The 24,862-nt window shown below is 43.3% G+C and overlaps 2 protein-coding genes, 2 long non-coding RNA genes and 2 pseudogenes across 5 annotated transcripts; 4 read left to right on the forward strand and 2 right to left on the reverse strand.

The window, feature by feature from the left end:
* The first annotated feature begins 154 nt into the window (after positions 1–154).
* smim11 (small integral membrane protein 11) lies at positions 155–2,907 on the forward strand. Of its 2 annotated transcripts, XR_003841656.1 has the most exons (4): positions 155–224; positions 633–838; positions 932–1,057; positions 2,608–2,907. XR_003841656.1 is itself a non-coding variant. In XM_029520574.1 (3 exons), the coding sequence occupies exons 1-2, from the start codon at positions 210–212 to the stop codon at positions 819–821; spliced, it is 204 nt and encodes a 67-aa protein (XP_029376434.1). In that variant the 5' UTR covers positions 155–209; the 3' UTR covers positions 822–838; positions 932–1,221. The 2 variants fall into 2 exon arrangements, 1 of the variants encoding a protein (XP_029376434.1); XM_029520574.1 differs by lacking the exon at positions 2,608–2,907 and having other exon boundaries at positions 932–1,221.
* Positions 2,908–6,444: 3,537 nt separating this feature from the next.
* On the reverse strand, positions 6,445–8,748 carry LOC115050661 (insulin receptor substrate 2-B-like; annotated as a pseudogene).
* Positions 8,749–10,499: 1,751 nt separating this feature from the next.
* On the forward strand, positions 10,500–13,902 carry LOC115053354 (docosahexaenoic acid omega-hydroxylase CYP4F3-like). The gene is made up of 13 exons (XM_029517990.1): positions 10,500–10,875; positions 11,102–11,246; positions 11,333–11,390; positions 11,562–11,688; positions 11,784–11,905; positions 11,987–12,133; positions 12,372–12,486; positions 12,582–12,648; positions 12,732–12,861; positions 12,974–13,107; positions 13,337–13,401; positions 13,492–13,568; positions 13,665–13,902. Exons 1-13 carry the CDS (start codon positions 10,672–10,674, stop codon positions 13,882–13,884), a joined length of 1,611 nt encoding a protein of 536 aa, XP_029373850.1. The 5' UTR covers positions 10,500–10,671; the 3' UTR covers positions 13,885–13,902.
* A 1,324-nt stretch (positions 13,903–15,226) lies between these two features.
* LOC115052699 (uncharacterized) lies at positions 15,227–15,800 on the forward strand. The gene is made up of 3 exons (XR_003841383.1): positions 15,227–15,380; positions 15,512–15,637; positions 15,722–15,800. It is a non-coding gene; the product is annotated as an uncharacterized LOC115052699 (long non-coding RNA).
* A 717-nt stretch (positions 15,801–16,517) lies between these two features.
* Positions 16,518–18,233, forward strand: LOC115052704 (uncharacterized). Its single transcript, XR_003841384.1, has 4 exons — positions 16,518–16,534; positions 16,646–16,672; positions 16,770–16,829; positions 16,955–18,233. It is a non-coding gene; the product is annotated as an uncharacterized LOC115052704 (long non-coding RNA).
* A 1,879-nt stretch (positions 18,234–20,112) lies between these two features.
* On the reverse strand, positions 20,113–24,496 carry LOC115052683 (folate transporter 1-like; annotated as a pseudogene).
* Positions 24,497–24,862: the final 366 nt, after the last annotated feature.

Raw genomic sequence — 24,862 nt, forward strand, 5'->3', positions numbered from 1 at the left:
AAATGACCAGAATCCATTTTTATTTTTCTTTTCTTTAAAGTTTTTCGTTTTTTAGTCTGTTCGTGTTCAGTAAAAAACTGTTTTTTTCCGAGTTCCTTGAACGCAACACAAGTACGTCACAGAATCCTGCAATTTGATTGGTCCTTGAGTACAAGCCCCGCCTTAGGAGACGAGCTGAGCGTCGGAGGAATCAACACGACGGAGAGAAAATGATCAACTGGAAGGTAATTAATCTTAAATGTTGTTATTTAAGAGTCGTTTCTAACATTTCCCTCATCAGAGAATCTTTTGATTGTCCCGGAACTCGTCGACTTCCGTCGTTCTCGGCTCTTAGCTTCGTGCTAACGCTGCTAAACACGTGTCGCGTCACCTGTCGTGGTGAGTTTGAGCTGGAGCAGAAAAAAAAGAGTCCGAGCTGCTTCATCTGGATGAGTGTGTGCAGAAAACGGCCAGCGATCAGTTTAATTCATGAGGCTGGCCTCAGAGCAGTTCACATGGTGGACCTGGTGTGTAGCTGCCCCCTCCCCTCCTCCTGTGTGACCAAATTAACCCCCCCAAAACAGCTGAGGCCTGTCAGTGCCTCCCTCCTCCTCCTCCATCTCCTCCATGACTGTCTGTCTGTCTGTCCTCAGGCTCTGGACAATGTCCCCGTCCTCCTGTACATCCTGGCCCTGAAGACACTGCTGCTATGTTTGGCCTTCGCCGGGGTGAAGATCTACCAGAGCAAGAGAGCAGAGGAGGCCCTGAAGAGGCAGCAGGCTGAGAGGAGGCGGCTGGCCCAGCAGACACAGGAGCTGATCGACAACCTGAAGGAGGACTGAGCCGGAGAGGAGCTGCTGTAGGAGAGCGTTCCCAGACAGCATCAGCTCAGTGTGGACTTCAGACGTCATCTCATTGTGTTCCCCTCTCTCTTCTTCTTCTCCTCCTCCAGGGAAACATTTTACTGACCCAAGCAACAAGTCACAGTGTGAAATCAGCCGGATGCCGTTTGTGGGGCCTTTTGTGTGTCACACTTATCCAGCTTCTGTGCATGTTTGACAGATCCGGGGTTTAAAAGGTAAACTGATCACAACACAGAAACACGTGCACTCCTGCGGTGATTCTGAGCCGACCTCGGTGAGAGAAACGCAGCAGGTTCAACATTTCTGAACAGAAAACAACTGTAACACTTGAATATTCTTCACTTTCTACCTTTCAAGACTGCTTGTCAAAGTAACTTATTTATATAAAATAGAATGGAATTTCTTCTGTAATGTTCCTTTTGAATTCTGAAGCTTTCGCTGGACTTTTGTAAATGATATTAAATCTTTATTCCACGTGCGATGATCCCGATGAGAATTTCTAACTTTTCTGTCACAATTTGACTCGGTCAGAAACATATGAAGGCCAAATTCACTTCTACTGCTGTGGTGTCCTCTGGAAGACATATCTAAACAAAGAAAGAGTTTGAAAGCTGAGGACGGCTCAGCTTAACAGCTGTGCAAGCTGCCAGGGAAGAAGATCCATCAGGAGCCTTTCACTGAATCACATTTCCTTTAAAGGAAACACGAAGCAGAGCGCCTCAGTCTGTCTTCGTGACATTTTAATGCAGCATATCGAACAGTCAACGAGTGCTGATGGCTCACTCTACATTACTTTTACTCCATGTCCTCTAAACTCGTCCCGGAGATGCAAACTGAAGTCTCACTTAAGATGAAATTAGATTTTTTTCATGCTAGAATCAGAATAGCGTCATGCAGCTGCTCAGCCAAACACCCCCGCCTTCTACTTCAGTTTTCAGGCTCAGTGAACAAAACCAGATTCCATAGACTCAAAAACCATTTGTAAGCTGTCTGACCTGGTTGCTCAGCTTGTAATGTGACTGGTTGGAGTCCTTGAGGTTGAAGGTTCGAATCCCAACAGTGTCAATTTATTTTTGCACACTGACATGTAAAGTAAAAAGTCAAATACACCCGGAGCTCCAGACTCAGTCAGGATGGTTAGCTTAGTCAGATGGCTGGTTGTTTGGACTTTGGAAGGTTGTGGGTTCAACTCCAGCCCCAAAGAATGTTTTTTTTTTTTTTTTTTTAAATGATGGATCTGGACTTGTAAAAGGGGTTGGGTCCTATTTCTACTCTATTGGAGGTTCAGGAGACCTCATCCCTGCTCAGGCACCGACACATTATGACCGGACGAGCGACTTTAACGTCGCTGCCGGGTGGGTTCTCAGCCCCCCCTCCACAACCCCCCCACCCCTCCTGACTATGAGCGGACGAGCACTTTAACGTCGCTGCCGCGAGAACCCAACAACCCCCTAAAAGCCCCCCATCTAAGCTAAATTCTACTGTATCGGCACCCAAACTCAGGGCGTGGGGGGGATGGTTACTCTCCCCAGGTCCCAGTGACCTGACTCCTCCAGACTTAGCACTTACACTTGTGGGAATTGAACCCATAACCAGCAGGTTCTATAGCCAGCATGAATACACACTGAGCTATCCAACCCCGAGACCATTCAGTGTCTTCATGGTGTATGGAGGCCAAATCAGTCTTCTATCTGACCGAGCTACTCCCCCTGCTGGGCTGAGGATCTTCGCTGGAGCCTTTAAACGTCTTCATGGTGTATTGCAGGTCAAAAAGGAACCAGCAGTCTCAGGACTTGAACCCCGTCTATTGATCCAGCTCACTGAGCTGTTGGACTGGACTCAGGCAGCCCCAGCGGTTCCTCCTGTCTCAGACATTCAGCACAACACGAGCTTGTTTCAAGGAGAAAATCATCTACAAAGGGAAGCTTCCAGTCTCCTGCTGCTGTTTCAAGCCACCGACTGTCAACGACGTGCAGAGTCATCGCGCTCCTTCTCTTTTCTTTTTCCTTTTGATGAAAAACTCAAAGAAGCAGTTAAAAAATGAATATTCTCACTTTTGAGAATAATAAAATATATAAACCTTTTAGAAACAAAATCACACCTATCAGATAGATGAATATATTTTGTCATATCATGTATTATAATTATTATTCTGTTGTTTTTGGCTGTTTTCGTCTTTAATTGGATTTTTCATGAACATTAAAACAAAGTAGATAAAATTTAAGGAAAACCAGATGCAATGTCAAGAGCTGATTTCTCAACAAGTTGTGGCCCCCCCCCAGAGGCAGGATTTCCAATCAGGCAGCAGAAGAACATTTCTTCAGAGGCTGTAGTGATCACTCTTCACCAAAGAAAGGAACAGAAGATGTTTCCAGCTGGCGGAGGGTAGGATGTGAATTCATCTCTGCTCTAGCATAACTTAAAAAATATAACCAGTGGTAGAAACAAGGCTGTGGGGTTTTATTGTAGGACTTGTGATGAGCTTTTTTAGAAAGTAGTTTTGTGCTTTTAATTTTTTTTTCCCCAATCACTGTATGCTTTATTTGTAAAACCACGTGGGTCACATGGACAATAAAGACTCGACTTGAACGAAGCTGAGAGTTTGATTCTGCTGTATTCTGTTTTAAATCCATAGTTCTACTGTTTGAAGGCACAAACTAGACAACCACAGTTGTCTGGGTCTGATTTTCAGAATGTTCTTACTGTGTAGGTTTGTCCTTCAGTAAATTAGAAAGTCATGTCCTGCTCAGAGTGGGAAAAGTTTCCAGGAAAGAGGAAATTCCAGGCATGTAAACTGGACTCATGCCATCATGAACTGATGTTCACATACACACGACTTCCACAGGCTGAATCCTTCCCTGTCACTAAATGTTGTGCGTTTGTCTATTGAGTGATGGAGATGTGTGCTGTCCACTTCTTACCCTTTCTCATAACAGCACAGACAGCGATCAGTTTGAAAACCAGATTTCCTGAGAAGCCTGCTCTTCAAGTGGCAGTCCCAGGCGACACTACTCGGTAACCATTCATTGAACAACTGCCAAATAAAGGACAAAAAATAAAAGAGTAACAGCTGCTCTATTCCCTTTTGGACAAGACGACACGCGATGATGGGGTCAAAGGTCACACTCTTGGGGCGTACCTGGTCTGCATGGGTTCTGTCAGACTGGTCGAGGTGAGACGTATGCAGACATTTACAAAAAAATGTAATTACCTCAAAGATATATCCAAGAATGGAAGAATATTAAATCTTAATGGGCTTCACACTAGTTTCATATGCAGACAAAAACGGACTTACTTAAGGCACTTAATTGTGTTTCCATTGCAGGTTGCATTTGTTGTGTGCAGTCGAGGCCTCTATCGATGCAAAGGGCCTCAGTGTTTTGACACAGTTGACTGTCCCACGCCCCGTGCGTGGTTATAATGTTTACAGCATCTTCTCCCATCATCTCCCTCGTGCTGAGTGTGGTGCTGAGAGCCAGGTCAAGGCGGGAAGACGCACACCGCACAGTGAACCTTCAGCTGAGGTCGGAGGTCGAGGAGAGTTCCCTCAGTCAGCTGCTGGCCCTGCGGCACTGAAAGGAAAACAAAGGAAATACTGTGATTAAATCTAGCAAGGTTACATAATACACCATCGTGTTCATATATGAAAACTGAGTACAGTCAACATTGGAGAGGATTTGATTGTTACATGCTACTCAAGCAGATCAAGTGAGAATTATCTCTGGGTTTCTTGTGTCTCAGGTAAAACCGTCCTCCCATTTTTTAGTTGGTTCGGCAGCAGTGCAGCCGGTCTGGCATGAAGACTGAGCAGATAACAACCACTCTGTGAAAACGTTGTGTTCAATCAATTTCAGCGCTTCTCTTTGCCAAATGACTGGACACTGCAGGTATCGGTGTTAACCTTCCAATGATTGTGATCTAATATTTACGAAGAAGAGTTCTGTTTTCTTTTAGATCTGATATTCATTACATTCATTTCATCTCCACGTTCTTCTCATTCTGGCTCCTGGTCTGATTTTCCTCTGCTACTTGGTCGACATTCATTCAGAAAGATAAGGTAGTTAATGAGATGTTCATTTGATCAAATCTTTGGTTCTTCTGGAGGTGAGTCAGGCAACGGTCCTCACAGTTCAGAGTATCACGTCATTAATCTGAAAAAGTTAGCTTGTATGAGAATTGACGGATTGTTTTTACCTTTCTCTGTCTCCAGGCGGGATTTGCAACGGGCAGGCTTTGATTTTCGGCTTCTCCCAATCTGCCAGTTACGTTGCCAGCAACGCAATCTGTTGTCACAAGATTGAATGCATCACCTCGAAGGCTGCAGAGAAAACAACCTTCATGGTCATCATGTTCTCTGTGGCGTTGCTGTCAGGCCTGCTGACGCTGCTGCGACTGGTGAGTCCCCAAACATGAAGTTATGCTGCTCAGTTTGATGAGACTCTGCAAGGAGGCAAAAGCTTCCATGTAAAAGGTGAAATGCCAAACATGCAAAATCAGGAGCTCTTTGTTTTGTTTTTTGTTTTTTGTGAGGAAGTATTCTTCATAACTTTCTCAGACACAAATCATTTCATTCTCAGACAAATTATCACAAAGAGGAAAAGAAAACATGCCTGACTTTTTCTGTGTGATCCAACAGTGCATGGTGCTGAAGAGTAAGAAGCTCTGGGAAAAAGATCCAGAATAGGACGTCAGAGACCGATGTCACCCATCAGGGAGCAAGCCGGACCTACAGAGGACATAGACAGCCGCACTGAAACATCTAAAGCTCAGCAACAGAGGAAGTACAACACATGAAATCAACCTTTTACACTTCATAGAGACATTTGAATTTGTTCTGTGAATGAAGAACTTCATTTTCAGAATGCGTTAACATGCATGAGCTTTCGTTCGTTTCGTTTTCTGGCTCAAGCTTTTTTTTTGTTAAATACATCGCGCACACACCACACACACACACATACACATCTATATATATATAAAAAATCTAATTATGTTGAACAAAAGTACTGAAGCTAAACGGGTAGCTTCAGTACACAGCATAGACAGTGTAGCTCCTTATAAATAGGCAGTATTTGAAAATAATGAAAGACAGCATGTCAACAAATCTTATCTGAGACGCATGTACTTGTGTCAATGTTATCAAGAAAGGAATAAAGAAAGTGTGCATTCATGACTTTATTGTTTTAATTAGCTCATATGACAGTGAAACATCTTTAAAGTGGAAGTTTAGGCCCAAAATTCCAAGGTTGACGCTACAAGACAAGAATAAGCTAAACACATTAAGTGCATTGCTAGAAAAATAAATTGTCAAAAAACAAAAACTACTTTTTTTTTTCTAACCAAACACACAGCGTTCAGTGTATAGACCACACAAATATATCTAGAAACACCAGCAACACTGAAATCCTTAATTATTCCTTCGTCAGTTTTGTTTTTTTTGTTTGTGGGAACCTTTTCTTCCCCAAAGGACACATCAGTCCTTTCGGTGACCTGATGAGAGCTCAGGTCTGCATGCCTGCTTACATTACCTGCTGCACCAGAATAAAAATAATGACAAACGCTCAGGATCCATCCTCTGCTTGGAGACAAAAGGGCAGACAGGACGTCAGCAGACATCTTCTGGCAGCTGACTGCTCTGGTGCAGCTTGAGTCGACTGCACTGGCTTGTATCCGAGTTTGGACTTGGTTGGACTGGCCTGGTGAAGATGGGTCCACTCGTGAGAAATGGAGGCATCAGGTCAGACCCGTTACAGCTCTCCACGGGAGGAGAAGCCGCCTGCTCAGAAAGACACATGCACTCAACTGACTTCTGCTCCTGCTCTGCATCATCACCATCATCATCATCATCCAGTGGTCGAGCCGTTGCAGCCGATTCTGATTGTTGGACTGAGGTCACCAGCCAGTGCGACTTTGTGGCACTCATTGGTGTGACGATTGTGACGGGTGAACGGGAGAGTTGCTGTCAGACATGGAGCTGAAAGGAACAGAAGTCAGACAGTGCAGTCATAATGTCTCATTACTTCTGTCTTCTTTTTTTTTAATTTGTAATTTATGTGAGTTTGCAGTTAGTCCAGATCTGCTGACTAAGCTACTGAAAGGGGTGTAGACTGAGACAACTGCGGCAGTTTACGCCTGAAGCATCAATCATTTTTCTCCCCGCTTCACTAACCTGCTGAATGATGTCGGAGGGAAGACGAGGAGGAGGAAGTGAGGGCGGCATGCGGCCTTTTTGGGCTCACCATGGTCTCATAGTCATCCTGAGGCAGCCCAGATGGACTGTGGCTGACTTGTGGAGACATCATCATGTACCCCTGCGGTTCCTCCTCCTCCTCCTCCTCCTCCTCTCCCAGCTCCAAGGTGTCCGTCCTGCAGGCGCAACGCAGCAGGGCTTCCTTCTCATGTCCATATAGCCCACAGCCGGAGGAAGTCTAAAAGGGCTGAGATGTGAGGTGAGGCTCTCCGTTTTTATCCAGTTGGCAGGGTGTTGGACTCGTCTGGACGTCAGTGGTTCCGGGAGCCAGGAGAGAAGCAGGTGACTTCACATGAACCATCTCTCTCTGTATTTGGTCTGCTGCGCTTTGACAGGCAGAAGTGCCTGAGGCAGGCTGTGGTTGGAGGTCGGTGAGCGGTCTGAAGTCGGGAAGAGCTTTTAGTGCTCGCACCGTCTCCCGAACCACCTCGTGAATTTGCTGAGCGATTCCTGAACAGAACAGACATCATGAGAAGGGTCACAGTCCAACAGAAAGGCAGCACTAAGATCAGAAACAGCCTGGACTCTTCATTACTTTGGTCTCTGGCTTCCATCCAGATCTCTCCGGGACCATCAGGTGCCGACCTGCCGAGCTCCAAGAAGAACGAGCCATCCAAGTGGCCAAAGCGACGGACACTGAGCAGCGTATGGTGACTGACGGCGAATCGGAAGTGGCCAGTCTGACCAAGATGAGCGAGGTGGCTGTGAGGCAGAGCCGGGTCTCTCCTGTGAGGGACTTGGAACGACCCAGACCTTTGGGCTTCACCGAGACGGGCCAGACCTTAGACGAAGGTGAAATTTTTACATTTCTAATCCAGCTGTCACTACAGAGGCTGACATTTTGTTTGTGTGGTCTCTTTCTAAATTCATTTCAGGCCGTTTGTGTATCCGTATGTATTTTTTGTGAGGATCCAAAAAAATCAAGTCGTGTCTCACCTCTTTGAAGGACGCAGCAGGGGGCAGAGTGCAGTACCCATCGTCCTCTTCATCGAGAACCTCTCCATGCTCTTCGTCCTTCTGCTCTTCCTCCATCAGCTTCTTGATGGCCAGATACCACTCGTCCTGTCTGTGTTGGTCCTCGGCCACCATCACCACGGTCTGATCAGGAGCATACACCGACACCGTATGACCTTTCCTGGTGCTGCCAGTCCGGCTCACACCAAGGCAGCACCTCAGGTAAATCACCCTGGGGAGAGAGAATCAGTTCAGCGCACAATAAACGATAACTTGGATACGTTCACGGAGAAACCTGGACCAACCCTTGTTTGCTCGACCCAAACAGCACAGTTTTGCCAGCAGACTTCTCCATCGTTGTGAACTTCTCCTGGCTCTTGTACCATTCCAGTCGGCTTGGCCCGGTGTGACTTCCCGCTCTCAGGACAAAATATCTTCTGTGGCTTCGCTCCACTTTGCCCAAGTAACCCTGTTTCACCACATCGCTGTGCGGGCTGGAGGAGTTCATGAGGGCCCCGGCCAGAGGCATGAGGGGGCCGGGAGTCCGGCTGCTGCAGAAGAGCTCTTCGTAGAAATGAGACGACGGGAGTTCGCTCGTCTGCATCCCGGTTTGAGGGTCTCCACAGTCCTTATCCCGCTGACCAGCACTCATCCAGGGGGGCCGCAGGGGAGATGGAGTTGGTGGCCATGTTTGGGTGGAGCTGCAGCAGGGAGACGAGACAGACGCTGATGTCCCAAAGCCGTCACCCCGTCATGTCCTTCGGCCATCTCATTCACTCTAAGATGTGGACCGGGAAGATGAATTAGAAACTGTCAGTGAAATATGGATTTATCATTTTAGTTTTTTCTGAGGTGTCCGGGTGCTTTATCACCGTTAACTGGCGTTAACTGTTTCTTGCATATGTACGTAAAAAAAATGATCATTCAGAGATCTACAAACATATAAACTAATAAAATATTCATAGAAGAAGGCGAGATAATTACAGATGCTCAAGTTTTGATATCAGATTTTATATATAAAATATTTCCTTCAATTTGCTGTTTAAACTGCTCTACAAATGCACAAATCAGCCATGATATGTGAAATATTGGGAACAATATTTAAAGTTTCTCATGAATAAAGCACCTTTTGACTTCTGAACTTGAATGAATGAACAGTTGGATGATCACTCGGATAGTTTTGGTTAAATTATGATTTTTAAACTTACCATCAGCTGACAGATGCAGACACACAGAAAGTTCCTCTCTTCTTAACCAGGCAGCTGTTGGAGGACAACAAACTTCATTTTGGGGACTTTTCCTGTTTTTAGTGTCACAGGTGGCTCAGCTAATCACTGAGGCCTTCAGGGACCCCTCGGAAAAAAGCACTTTTAGTCAAAATGGGGTTGATTGAGAAGGATTCTATTGTTAGTGACACTTCGTGTTAGTTTATTTGTTTTATTGTTGAAAACTGGAGAGGTGGACAGGCAGTCCCAGCACCTGTGACCTGCAGCCATGGCCTCCAGTGGAATGAATGCTTTTGTTGGCCATTATTTTGTCTTTCAGGCAGAAATTGGGAATAACCAGCACCGTGCGGTCAAGTTGTGTCTTCCAGCTGTCATCATCCGACGACTCGACTTCTGACCCAAAGAAACGTTTGCAGGTAAGACTGACCAATAATAATAATTATTTTTACTTTGCACTTTTGCAGATTTTTGTTAATTGTCATTTTCGTGCATCATGTCAGCGTTCAACGAACAGAAAAGGCTAATTAGCTGAAGACTCCTGACTCAATGAGCTTCGTGGTTTTCTATTTCTCTCATGCATTTGTTCTTATTTCGAAAGTTCAGCAAGGGGACACCTGATTTGTGAAAACCTAAAATAAGAGAATGTTGTGCTTCATTTAATTAGAAATTCAAAGCCCACTGAGAGAATTTCCTTTTTGGTGTTCACTACTTCTCATTTCTTTGGCATTTTGTGTCTGCAATGCAACAGCAGCAGATTTTTAAACCACTGCCTGAATTTGGTTTTCTCAATTTATTTTAAAAGGTGAGATCATTCTGTTGTCTCACAGAATACACAGAAGTTAGTCACGTTACTGACATTTATTTTTCTTTTGTCTTTATTGTCATATTTTGGTGTTGAAGTAATCCAAAGTATATTTTGTGCTCCTTGGTTTATGTGTCAGAATACTTTTAACCCTGATGATACAAAACACAAAGCAGAAATTTAAAAAGCCTTTATCTCAGTTTATATCTGTGGATTTATCAATTGAACAAAATGTATAAAAGGGTAACCAACGAATCTGCTCTGTCATTGGACAGAATACCAGATTTATCAGACTAGAAATAATGTTGGCGTCACAGTTACACACACTTCTCAGCAGAAAATGTAATCAAACGCAGTGAAGTCACATCTCTGTTCTACAGCTGCTGTCAAACAGGAATGAGCATCTACCGTAATACGTTCAAACTTCCTCTTCACTGCCGCTCATCGTAGTTACAGCAGCCGTTTCCTGTTGAACTTATTGTAATGATGGGTGGAACAGGTTGCCTCTGCTTGTTTCAACATCACCAATCTTCCACTGTCAGACAACGGTGAGCATCCTCTGGACACCGCTCAGTCTGGGTTTCTCACCTGTCCCGGGAAATGTCTCTCCTTGTGGGTGTCCTCTCTCTGGTCCTCAGCTGGGACAGGCTCGGCCAGGTGCTGTATGCGGTCTGTGCAGGACTGGCTGTCGTGGTCGCAGTTTGGACAGTGCGGCTGTTGGTTCGCCACGCCTGGTACACACACAGACTCTCCTGCTTCAGTAAACCACCTGTGGACTCCTGGCTGAAAGGCCACCTGGGCAAGGTAGGACACACACACACACACACACACACACACACGAAAAGCCTAATTTGTCAGTTATGCCGGGGCAACATTTGTCAATTTATGATCTGTAAACAATGTCAGGAAGTTCTTTGTGGTACAGGAAGTCCTATTTCTCAAATATTATGACAAGATTGTGATCAGCAGCCTTTACGTCTCAACATACCACAGTTTGCTTTAGAAACCGCTGATATTTGTTGCCCCACAGATGAAGAGCACAGAGGAAGGTCTCCTCGAGGTGGACGAGCTGGTGAAAACCTTCAAACACTCCTGCAGCTGGTTCATTGGTCCTTTCTATCACCTGGTCAGAGTCTTCCATCCTGACTACGTCAAACCTCTACTCATGGCACATGGTTTGCTTGCTCAGTTGCTGAAAACAGATTGTTCACTCCACTCAGTATTCATATTAACTCACTCATTCTTATATTATTCCTTCAAGCAAACATTACAGTGAAAGATGAGCTCATCTACGATCATCTGCGGCCGTGGCTCGGTGAGTTCAAAAGCTCAGCTCTGGTGTAACACAGTTGAATTGTGGTCAGTATTTCATAACTTAAGGTAGTGTCAGAGTTGCCAAGTCATCTCAAAGTTTATTGCGTCATCCAACTCGATGACGGTGAGCTCCACTGTTATTCAAAAACTCTCTCTCTCTCTCTCTTATGTCCCAGGACAAGTCTGTTGATCAGCAACGGGGAGGTTTGGTCCCGCAAGAGGCGGCTGCTGACTCCAGCTTTTCATTTTGATATCCTGAAGAACTACGTCAACATGTTTAACACCTCCACCAACACCATGCATGTGAGAAACACATCTGTTTCTGTTGTCTGGTCAATGCTGATGTTTCTGGTGGATTTATGCTGCTGCTGGTGCCTCCCTGTGTTTCTGTCTTTCAGGATAAATGGCGCCGCCTCGTGGCTGACGGCACGACCACCATTGAGATGTTTGACCATGTCACTCTGATGACACTGGACAGTTTACTGAAATGTGCCTTCAGCTACAACAGCAACTGCCAGGAGTGAGCAGCTTGATTCATCTGTGTTTTTCACAGAGACCCAGCTCGAGTTGTACCTCATTTTGGAATCCGTTCTCTGTCCAGGTCAACCAGCGAGTACGTGTCAGCCATCGTGCAGCTCAGTGACCTGATAATAGACCGCCGCCAAAACCTTTTACACCACTGGGACTGGATTTACTGGAAAACAAAGCAAGGAAAGCAATTCAAAGAGGCCTTAAGTGTTGTTCACAGGTAAACCAATGGGATCCTCTGGCCAATTTAGTTAGTCTGATGAGATAGTTTACACAGAACAATGAAAACAAAGTTTATATTCAATTGAATTACAATGTGGTCAGCTTAGTTATTTTCATCATATGGTATTCTAAGATTTTGAGCGAAGCCTTATTTTACGGCCTGAATTGTATCACAGAGAAAGATTTATTGAAAAGAATACAACACGTTTCACCGTGCTTTACATTTGTATTGTCAGGTTTACCAGGGACGTGGTTCAGAGGCGCCGTGCCCTCATTAGCCAACAGAGGGAAACAGAAACCAAAGCACCACGGAGAAAGAAAGACTTTGTGGACATCATACTGCTGTCAAAGGTACGAATAAAGATGGAGGGACAGGGTGCACTGCTTTAAAAGCCCAGGGACCTGTGATAGATGTGTGTGTTTGTGTGTCTGTCTGCGCGGTGCAGGATGAGGATGGACATGGCCTAACAGATGAGGAGATACAGGCAGAGGCCAACACTTTCATGTTTGCAGGTAAAGCAGCTTCTACGAAACTGAGATGATTTTTATTCCACGCTTGTGAAAGACAAAATGAAATCCTACCACATTTTCCACAGGTCACGACACAACGGCCAGTGCGATTTGCTGGACACTGTACAACTTAGCACGCCACCCTGACTATCAGGAAAAATGCAGGCAGGAAGTGACGGATCTGATGGAAGGAAGAGATGGACAGAACATCGACTGGTGAGAAAAACTCACGCAATCTTAATTTAACAGGTTGAAAACTGAATTTAGTTTCAGATGAAGCAGAAACGTTTTTGTATGCACATGCAGTCGCTTATCTGTTTCCCTGCAGGGACGATCTGGCCAACCTGACGTTCACCACCATGTGCATCAGAGAAAGCCTCAGACTCCACTCTCCTGTGCAGGCCGTAACAAGGAAATACACCCAGGACGTGGCTCTGCCAGGAAACCGCACAGTGCCACAGGGTAACGGGGACAAACTCCAACTCTTCCTCTTTTTATTTCAAACACCACATGAAACCAAATGCCGTGCTTGTGAAAATATATTTTTGTAAAAAAACAGGAAATGAGATGCCAGGTTAGGTAGTTCGGTTTAAAAACTCATCTCAGCTCAACTCTCGCATTTACATTTCACTGTGGGTGCACCACATGTCAAAGAAAGATCTTGAATCTTGTTCTTTCAAACGTTCCTCAGGTACCATTTGCTTGGTCAGTATTTATGGAACACATCACAACCCCACCGTCTGGACAAACCCATACGTAAGAAGCTGATGAAATCGTCTTGATTGTGTGTCATTTTCGCTGTCGTGCAGTTCTCCCGCGTTACATCTGATTGATTTACTCTGCTAGGACTTCGAGCCGCAACGTTTCGACCCAACCAACACAGACCGGTCTTCTCATGCCTTCATCCCGTTTTCAGGCCCCAGGTTCAGCGTCCTCACTTACCCTTTAGGACTCAGCCGAAAACAAAAGCTAAGAATGTGTCAGTATAGAAATAAATGTGTGTGTGTGTGCGCTTACAGGAACTGTATCGGTCAGAAATTCGCTCTGGCAGAGCTGCGGGTGGTCGTGGCTCTGACCCTGCTCAGGTTTCGCCTGGCCCCGGGGGAGAACCCAGAACTCGGGTCCCGCTCCGGAGGCATTCGCCGTCTGCCCCAGCTCGTCCTGCGTGCTGAGGGAGGCCTGTGGCTGCAGCTGGAGCCTCTCCCTACACCCACCATGGACACCCCGCAGGCCAAATGACGCATTCATCTGTTGATAACATAACAACAAAACACACACGCCGGCCTCCTGATGCAGTTTCATTCTTTTGTGTATATGCCAACTGCATTGATTTTAATTGCACTTGCAAGCTTTGTTTTCTAAAAAGTTCTTTGCTAGTTTGTTCTTTTGCTATTGGTTAAAAAAAATGCACAATTCAGTCTAAAACCTTGCATTGTAAAGTAAATTATTTTCTGTTGAAAGATTGACTATATTTGAATAAAAAAAAAAAAAAAAAGGATTTGAAAGTTAAGTGGAACCAGGTCTTAAGTCTGAAAATCAAACAAAATCAAATTTTTTGAGAATCGACTTGTGTGTTGTGATGTGTGTATTCCTAAATCATGTCCAATCAGATGAATGAAAGAAGATGATGACTTTTACAGCAAAATAAATTTTAAAGACATGAATGGGTGTGTGAGTAGTTCAGAGTCCCATTGAAGAAGTCTGTATTTCCCAGTGTCCATCTCAGTGTGGGTGGAGACTGAGCCTTTCATCGACATTTACTTTCACTTCACGATCACTCCAAACTATCAGCTCTTCCCCTTTTGTGAAGACGAACCATTCAAGCTCTAACTTAACTTCTTTTTTTTTTTTAAATCTCACAGCCAACATGACCTGAGACGTCTTTTCTGGCTGCAGCACAGAAGCAGTTTGGACTCCGCCCGGTTCCTGAACGTTTGAAGGAGGAAACGTGAGAATGTGGCCGACTTTGTGGTGGATGGTGGCCGTCTGGCCGTGTTTTGTTCTGGGCCAGGAGCACCAAGCACCGGTGAGTTTCATCCAGCTGGCAGTTTGCAGATGAATTAACTTTTTTTTTTTTGGCCTAATTAGCAGCGTGCATGAAGTCGCTTGTCTTTTGCGGATCATGTTATTAATTGCAGATTGTGTCGCAGTTTTGTGCCTCCACATCCAAAGCCCCACCCAGAGTTAAACAACTTCACATTCAGATACAGTGAAAACATTTCACTGCTGATATTTTTTATCAAGTGCTAATAAAGAGACATTCAGAATAACCAGACACACACTAATGAGATACTTCAATGGAAAACTGTCGTCCAGAAGTTTTCTTCATTATTTAAGTCCTACCATGATACTTCACAGTAAATCCAAGGTCACATATTAAAAAATAAATCATTAATACAATGAATGTGTTTCTAAGGAATAAAAACAATTCCAACAATCCTCAAAGTTCATCACGTTCATTTTTGAAATATTGTCATTATGAGCTCTTCAGAAAATGTAGAAGAGAATAAATGTGTTGGATGAAGCAAAATTTAATTGAGTCTGTTTATGACACACTGAGATTTATTTTGTCCTAACAGATATCACCATCTACAAGAAAGAGGGTGATGAAGTTGTCCTCCGTCCTGTCGGTGTTTCCCCCCCCCCCTTCACCAGCATCGAGTGGAAGGATGAACCTAACATTGCCATCCAGTGGGATGAAAATGATGACGTCATGTATTATCGTCACTTTCGAGGTACACCGAGCGTCATTCGGCTCACCTCTTGGGTGCCTTGTTTTGTTTTCCTCCTAAATGTCAAAAAGTTAAGTTTTAAATGATTTGTGAGACGTCAGTTGAGTCCTAACACTTCCCGTTTGTGATTCAAGTGCACTGCAGCCTGAATATTGCAAGTGGAGAGGTGACAATCAAGAACCTGATACGGAACCACTCTGGGGTGTACATACCACAAATCAACGGTGTCAAGGGGAAGCCGGTTGAGCTCAAAATCATATGTGAGTGGACCCAACAACATGAAGACGAAATAAAAATGTGAAAACGTTTTTCTGACTTGTTTAAAATCGCCCCTTCGATAACAGCCCCCGTCCCTGTCCCGACTCTTTCCGCTTCCTGTGACGCGGACACGTGTGTGTTGAAGTGTGATGGAAACACCGCAGGTTGAAATGGTTACCTACAAATGGAAGTCAGATGACGCGGAGCTGCCGATCTCATCTAAGGAGTACACCATTGAAAAGGTGCATTTTCATAGAGATTTTTTTCATTTATCGTGTAATCAATTTAATTTCTGATTGATAACTTATTACTCATCTCCAAGGAGAGCAGTCGAAGCATATCGGCATTCAGCTGTGAGCTGAAAAATCCGGTCAGTCAGGAGACCAGTGAACCCGTCGCCAACCCTTTTCACACTTGTGAGTTATCATGAAGCATTCCCGTTTTTTCTCCAAGCCTTCATCTGTAAGTGTTCCCATGAAAGGCTTTTTCTTGTTGTGGCTCTTTTAACAGCGGGGGTCTGAAAATTAACTCAGGGCTCACAGTCTTCATCACTCTGCTGGCAGTCCTACTGCTGCTGGTTCTCATACACAGATGGAAAGCAGGTAAAATTATAATTCTCCATTTAATCACACAAATGATTTTCTTGACAGATCCTGATTTGTATGTATCCGTATTTTATGTGAGGTTTTTTAATATCGCTGTTGTTTTCCTCCAGGGTCATGGTTCTATGAAAAAGGTAAGAGAGCAACTCTGAAACATTTTAAATGAAATACTAATGAAGGACTATTTAAATTTCTCTTTCCTGCTTTAACTACGAGTCGTTAAATGAGCTGACTGGCTGACTTGAACATTTTCTCTGCTGTGATTGTCTCCCTGTAGATGCCCTGCCTGGGAAGCAGGTCAGTATTCAAGTTATTTTAACCTTTTTATCCCCATTTATTCTTTATCTTGTGAACTTGTGTAACAGCGGATTAATGTGTCTTCCCTTCTTGTTTAACTTTACCCGGCAGACTTCTGGAGGAAGCATTCAACGCCCCGTGAGTTGAATCCACAGCCCCTTTCTTTATTTGTAATTTCTGCTGTTATGCAAAAAAACAGGATCTGAAAATCTGGATGTTTATATCACTCATTCAGGGAGAGATGCTGCTGAAGCTAACGGCATCAAGGCTCATCAAGAGCAGGGACAAGGAGAAGGTGAGGGGGGGGAGAAAAACTGCTGCTCGTCGAGAAATAAATCAAATTTTTGCACATTTCCATTCACGTCCGTGACTTTTAGCAGCAATGTGTGATGCCTCTTCTTTCCTTGTGTGTTGTGGCAGAGGAAACAGCAATGACATAGACACCAAGTGAGCCCAAATCAAGATTCCTGCGTCAGGTTTGAAACACGTTTTGATCCAGAGTAAAGCTGAAAGGTTTTCGGAAATCCAAAAGTGTGCACGGACTTTTACGTCCACAGGAGGTAAAAGTGATACTGCAGATTAATTATCCAGCAGTGAATCTGCTGATGCTGTTAAACTACACTACACACACACAAGTGGATTTCCCTCACAACTTCTGAAGCCTCTTAACTGACCAAATGTCAGAGTCAAGGCATGTTTTTTTTTTTTTTTTTTGACACTACATGCTGCTGGGGTATTTAATTGAAAAGTTATTTTTGGAGTTAACACTGGTTTGTCAAGCTATCACCTGCCGGGATGAATTTTCAGTCACAGCTTTAAAACGGCACTGAGAAGGGAAAATAATGAGAATTAAATAAAACTGAAAAACAAAAAAAAGTAATCTGGTTCTTCCAGAGGCAGAGAAACACTCCACAATACCAGGAAACTCAGTTTAGTGTGTTTTCCTGCGATGGACACCAGCTGGTACCTCAAGCTCATTAAATCAGAGGCTGAGGATGATCTGAGGCAAGTCTGGCGGGATTCATTAGCTGAACGGTATTTAGAGTTTAGCTGCAACTGTGGGGAGGAAGTGGACTGACAACACTGGGGGGCGAAAAGGGACACCATTGTCAGGTCTGGGCCGCCAGCACAATGAACAATCCAGGGTTTGTATGAGGCATTACCCATCGACTGGCTCTTGAGCAACAGCTTCTGTTTGTGTGTATATATGTATGTTATGTATTCAAAACTGGAAGGTCAGGCAAATTCAATCAGTTCTTTTTCCACTTCACTTCTGCAAACCTGAATCTTTTATTTCTTGAACCTTTGTGGGTGAACTGTTTCCTGTTTTGAAATGACTGGCTGTGCAGCTAACACACTTTTGGTGCATGCAGTAAAAAAACATTTGTTTTTGCACTTAAACTTTCCTCAGTCTTATTCTTACCTTTTCACTCGTAGTTTAAGAAAAAGTTATATTTCAGTGCATCTAACAGTACAAGATTTTTTTTTTTTTTTTGGCACATCCAAACACATGAAATATAATGAGTTTCACATTAATTCAAATATTTGTGAATTCTCTTTTAACCAACACAGTAAATAAATGGAAGCGTTACATTCTGGTGTATCATATTTAAGGTATTTGTTTGTTGAATACAAAGAATGTGTGATAGGGGTTTTATACGAGCTGTAGTTATTAGAATAAACAGAATCTCCACCTGAACTGCAGCTTCTCCTGTTTTGTGGCTCTACAGTTTTCCTCCAGTGACGTTAACTTAATTTGAAGTGAGATGGTGTCATGTTCGGCCACTTGAGGGCAGCAAGTCAACACGTTTCACTAAGTTGCAATTCACAAGGGTTTGATTATTGTAGTCAGCAGTTCAGTGTCTCCTATTTAAGAGCCTCCGTGCTTTTAGATCTGTTTTGCATCAAGCCTGTAGATTCTTATTTATTTATTCATTATGTCTGTTTTCTGAGTGCACACGTTCTTTCATATAGAGTCCCCAAAACTATTTACTGCTCTTCTTCCACAAACCAAGTGGAAGGTTTTGGTAATTTGGCTGCTTTCTTGGTGAGACTCTGTGAACCACTGAGTGATTACCTACTCAAATGACTACCAGTCAGGAACTGGGCCTTCGAGCTAAGATGGCTGAATCACAGGCTACAAACGACGACACAAAACTTTCACTTGCGTCACTGTGCCTTAGATCCAGCGTCCTTTTTCTTTCTTCCCATTACAAAAGATTTCAAACCGTATTCACCAGGAAGGAGAAACGGGAGCTTAGAGCTCAGCTGTGAAAACAGTCAAGAGTAGAAAAACCAGAACTCCTGCTGAGAGACGCAGGAAAACAAATAAAAATCAAAAGCTTAAAAGAGTCTATCCAGCTGACCAAACAACTCACTTTTAATCTATCAACCCAGCGCAGACGAATATTAACCCAGTTCAATTTTTCTGTTTCATTTTCGAAATTAACACAATTCAGTATCAGAGAAAAGGTTCATTATTTATGAGATATGAGATATGGTTCTCATTATGCAATGCAATTTCTTCATGTTGTTGCAAGTCGCACCCTTTAGGTTAATCTAGTTCAGCAAACAGGATTTGATACCTCCCGAAGAGGAGCTGTACACAATAGTTGTAAATTACTGAATAAAATGAGCTATTTAAAATAACCGGAGGTGGGATGTCACAACCAGAACAAACTAAAACCGACAAGGAAGCACAAGATTTGAAAAACTTTTTTGGAACTCTCTTTTATCCACCAAAGAGCATTTATTCGTGGATACAAAATAAACATCTGATTAAAGTCTGTTCATCTTTTGTACAGCGTTCAGACATGTTCACATTCCGTCATTTTTCAGCAATTATTTCAGTTACCATAGAATTATCAATACATTTTGCGTGTAATTCAACACAAAACTTCTAACGTGACAAACAGAAAACCTAAAAACTTCCTCAGTTTCTCTCCCCTTGTTTACCCTTACGGTGAGAAGTATATTTAATTACATTCTAACTGTTTCATTGTAGAACCTGTCGCATCAAGTAGTACTACAGTCCAATATTTTTCTTCAGTGATTTCCTATTTGTTTCCTGATGAATATACAAGCAGCCATGCTTTGACCCAAACTGAAGATAACTTAGGAGCGTAGCCCTTCTTGGTTGACTGACATTAAGCCAAACTCATGAGCAACAAGTTGAGAATTAACAGCAATATAGCAAAGAATTTTAGATAAAAATATTACGTAGCTACATAACCTAATTCAGTGATGTTATAATATTTCAGGATCATTTCAAATAACTTGATGTTGCTGCTTATGTTCCAACTTGCCTTCAAAGAGCAGCTTGAAAAGCCCAGCAGCATCAATGAAATCTTTTAAAATTTGAATCACATCACATTATAGACATGCATGCAAACTGCATGTTTACGACTTTTATGAAATAAAATAATATAATAACTGACATAAAGACTTATTGATAGTTAGATTTTAAAAGTGAGCTGTGAAGATGATTATCAAGAAAAACTGATGTGGTAAATGATTTTTTTTTTTTTTAACACAACTTGTAACATTAAGTGCAATAGGAGTGTTGATGATTTAAAAAACAAAAAAAGTGCAGTGATAACATTTGTTGAGCCAGAAAGCATTTTCTAAATTTATTTTCATTGTGACACAATAACTGCAACCTTTTGATGTTGAAGGGCAAACACTGATAGTCAACTGTGTGACTGCTTCAGATTGGTTTTCTTTCCTGTACCAAAAAAAAGTTTGGCCATTACAATAATGTTCCCTAACTGTATACAAGATGGTTTTCCAGTAAACTGAAGTGTGCAACTTAGTGCTTTACAAAAAAATTAAATGTAGTATGTTTTTTCTGTCTCAGTTACAAGAAATCACATCTGATCCTCAAAAGTCTCCATTCGATGGCAGACACGAGACACCTGCAGCCTGTCAGGCTGGTCTCTCAAAGAGGATGAGGCACTTTTGTAATTAAGGCTTAGGAAACCCCTCCATCGACAACAGCAGGTTAAAACGGCTGACCCCGCTGAGTCTGAGGAGCTACTGAACAAATACGTGGGCCTAGGTGACGCTCGTATGTGGATGGAGAATACAGGGTAATACAGAGGAAGTGACAATGCTTGAGATTAAGCTTTGGCACTTTTGCCGTTAGCCAAAGGTTCTGCCTCCGAATTCACCTCCACAGGACTGAGTTCTGTAGGAGGGGCCTCGTCCGTGGACTGGTTTCTATAGTGACGGATGATGACCACAGCAGCACCGATAAGGTAGGCGGCAGTAAGGAGGGCGAAGTAAATGAAGTATACCCGGAACTGTAAAAATAAATTAAACAAACAAAAACTGAATCGTTAGTCGGATTCTAAAGAGGTGTTGTGCAGTCAACCCTGACTGGTGCTGGAAGATGAGCATTGGATTGTTTTCTACAATTTTCCACGTGTTTACTTGCTCCCTCATCTTTAAAATATTAAGTAGAAGATGTTACGTGACCAGTGTTATCTTGAATAAACAAACACTGCGCTCATCTTAATAACCTGCTGTTTCTCTCTCAAATGCAACGCTGTCATGTGGTGAGTGTCAACGTGCGTGTTCTCCTGCAGAAAATTACTGATGCAGAGCGTTGAAGATTTCAGACAAATAACTTACTTATTCAGGCCAGGCTATAAAGGCAACATGTTGTTTTGGCTGAATAAATCTTAAAAAGCATTTCTTTTTACTCACTAAAGAATGCAGAATTCAGTGTAGCTGCCACTAATCTCAGTTACAGGAGCTCAGAGCTTTTAGTCTTATTCCTCAGACTTTCTCTCTGAATATTTCAGCTGGTCATTTTATTGTTAAATGTTTAATGTGTATTTGTGTATTTTATTAGTGTGAGACACTGACTGTATCTTCTGAGGTATGAAAGGACTGTTGTACCTGAGAGTGCACGTCCAAAGCCAGACCCCTCTTGTCAGAAAATATCAGGTTGAATATGCTCTTCAGTATGGTCCCCAAGAAGGTGTTGATACCGAACATCAGCGCACAGAGCTCCCTGGTGAGTGACGAGGCAATCTGGAAACTTCAGAGATAGTCAGATCAATAGGTGAATTGGCAAAATCCATTTTTTTTATACATTCACGATATAAAATTCTCTCTTTTTTTTAGCACTTACGTGGCAATGGGCACCAGGAACTGGTAGAAGCCTCTGAAGAGGACGTAGGTCAAGTAACAGACCCAGATGTTATTTGTGGTGCCCATGATGAGCAGGAGACCCCCCTGCAACGCCGTGATGACACCGATCAGCAACTCAGAGAAGATGTTCCACCGGACTTTTACATAGCCCGCCAAGAAGGACATCATCGCACCTGGATGAAGGCGTACAGCGAGTGAGTACTCTCAAATTGGTTGACGTGCAATTTCATACTTAAAAACTAAAGATGCATTTTGGTGCTTAAAAGAAAGAAATGTACTGTGCCAAACAGGGACTTCATCACTACCTTGCAAATACTACAGACGTTTTTTCCGCTGTAAAAGTCCCAATTTACAATCACATTTGTTTTATTGTAAAAATATCAGGAATCTGTTCAACATCAAAACGCCACTAACCAGCCAAGTAACCAACATTAGGACAAAAACTGATAGTCGGTCAAGGTCTATTTAAACATGATGCTACCTTTGCGCCCTCCAGCTGATTAAAGGGTTAATACTTATTATCTAAAATGACATCACTTCAGAGGAAAGGGTTTATCAATTATGCAAGCTCAAGAGTTTTTGTTTCCAGTCAATGGGAGTTGGACTCATGACTATGAAGCAAACACCTGATGACTTTGTGTGCAAAAAGAGCTTGCAGCATAAACCAGTTATTGGTCTTCAAAAACCCCCTGCAGATTTTTTTTTTTTAACTAGAAAATGTAGCACCAAAAAATATCTCACTCAGTAAGGTGGAAGCTGCCTCGACCCCTCCATTGTTCACGGTGTCTGGGTAGACTGTGTTCCACAGGATGTGGACGTAGAATAACACCAAGTAGTACCCCGTGGAGTTGAAAATCCACCAAATGGACCAGAGCCGCAGGTTCGGCCTCCTGACCACATTTCCCACCTCAAGCAGCATTTGCACAAAGACAGAATCCTTCCAGCGTGATGTAGAGCATGTGGGCGCACCAGAGGACGGCTCGCTCTCTTTCGGCTTCATTTTGTCCAGTTCTGATTTGGTGCCTCCCGACGCAGCCGGTTCCCTCTCCTTTCGATTCCGCAATGGGTTGAAAAATAAGGAGCGCTTTGGCCACGGCAGGCAAAATGACAGTAGCATACCAAAGCTGACAAAGCCCAAAGATATAAGGTTGAGCATATAGTAGCTGATGTTGCCCAGAGACACGCAGAGCTGACCCAAGACGAGCTGGTAAATACACCCAGGAGGACTGAGGTACGTGAGTATCCGGCCACACGCTGGTAGAGTCCTGGGCTGACCAGAGAGAAGATATAGGAGGAGTAGGCCACACGGCAGGCCATGGAGATGCCAAAGAAAAACTCCATCAACTGCATCTGTAAGAGGCTGGTGCCCAGGAGCAGGATGAGCCAAATGATCAGGTGACTTAAACCCTGGACAATTAAGACCGGCTTGTAGCGCAAAAGATCCGTCAGCAGGAAGATCGGCACCAGCACTGCCATGTAGGAGTATGTCAGCACAGGAATGATCTCATTGGTCACCTGGAAATTTCAACAAAATGAAACGAAATCTCAGATCAAAGTGAGAAATCAGAGAGGGGAATGAAAGCACAACTTTATTTTGTACCTGGAGGATAATTTAGAGCCCCAAACAGGACTGGGAAATAATTCAGAATAATCCTAACTCAGTTTATTTAACTTCGAGGTGTCAGTCAACCAGCCATAATGCTGTTGGTAATGCATTTACGTGAAAAAACAGAACAAAGCAACGATACTACTAACAGGACGATTTTATGAAAACTCAGACAGGATTACCAAGAAGTGTAATCTACTGAGTGCAGCAGTGTTGCAGGCCTTCTCTTACAGAGACAGCACTTTTTTTCCTGGCTGATGACCTTTGGCACCAATGATTGTGAATGTGACCGATGATTTTATGGCGTGATCAGCAAATCTGGGTCTTATCTCTCTGAGTTCCTCCATAATTAATCCTGGCTGGGTGATAAATAATATCCCAGCAACCATAAGAGCTTAGATACGAGCATACATTATTATTATAATTACTGATATTTTTTTATTTATTTCCTTGAGGCCAGATTAAAAAATGTCTTCAACTGTTTTATCTGACTGACAATCCAAAAGCCAATTATATTCAACTTGTAAATGCACTCTTGCTGCAAAGGTCAGAATTAATTCAGCAACAAAATGGCAAACAAACTAATGAACTCAGGCTAGGATTTAAATCCTTCATCCTCCATTCCTTGGTCATAAACCTTCACAAACCTATTACATTGACCTAGTTTTGAGGAATGTCAACTTTGACCTCACGAAAGGGGATCAGCCAGGTCCATACAGCGCGCTCATTAAATCTACTGCATAACTACTGCTTAACTTCATGGGACAAAAGGTGAAACTGTACTTTTCAGCTTTCAGTCTAAGGGAAGTTAAGATGTCATCTTTCCTTGATTCCTGTCTTTCAGAAGACAGCTGCACTGGTTGGATTTTGCTTTTCACATGGACGTGAGCCTGCAGAAACCCACCTGTTGCTTGGTGAAGTTCTTCTCGGGGCTGAGAAGATATGGTGTCATGAAGGACTCCCCAGGCTTCATCGATGACATAAACCCATAGAAACACAGGAATATCACAGCCCATTTCCACTTTCTGGCCTCAGTGGCTTCCACAGGGGGCCTTTGGACGAAGCCAGTGCCTCAGAGGCAGAGACAGCCATTTCTACATCTCGTTGTCTGCGTCATTGTGTCCAGATGCAAGCATTTTGAGGTCAAGCGCTTTCTTCTCCTCTGATCTGTCCCCGCTTTCTGCTGTGTCTTCCACCATATTGTTGATGGTTTGTGAACTGAACTCACACTGTGATCAGCATGTGAGGACTAATCTTCCCTCCTTGAAATGGACAAATAAAATCTAAAAAACTCAAATGTTTGAGTTAAAAAAGTTAATCAAACTCAGGTCTTCCTTCAACTCCTCTGCTTCTCTGTGACAGAGAAGACTGATTCTGAGGCGGACTCATTAATCAGGAATCTAAAACATATAACCAGGCAGTTAAAATGCTACATGCCACCGTCCACATATAACAGAAACTGTTGACCTTTGCTTCATTCCACACTGTGGCATTGTGACAGAAAGCTATCCAGCACTGGATTCTGGGCTTTCATTGCTAACCTGAAAAGATAACAATGTTGTGAG

This window comes from Echeneis naucrates, chromosome 2 (assembly GCF_900963305.1).
Source record: "Echeneis naucrates chromosome 2, fEcheNa1.1, whole genome shotgun sequence".
In the NCBI taxonomy this organism is placed as follows: Eukaryota; Metazoa; Chordata; class Actinopteri; order Carangiformes; family Echeneidae; genus Echeneis; species Echeneis naucrates.

Excerpts from the sequence above, each read along its gene's own strand:
- LOC115053354 (XM_029517990.1), top strand. The coding sequence starts at position 10,672 with ATGTCTCTCCTTGTGGGTGTCCTCTCTCTGGTCCTCAGCTGGGACAGG. Across the intron at positions 11,391-11,561 it reads CTGCGGCCGTGGCTCGGTGA|GACAAGTCTGTTGATCAGCA; the intron begins GTTCAAAAGCTC and ends CTTATGTCCCAG. Across the intron at positions 13,569-13,664 it reads ATCCCGTTTTCAGGCCCCAG|GAACTGTATCGGTCAGAAAT; the intron begins GTTCAGCGTCCT and ends GTGCGCTTACAG.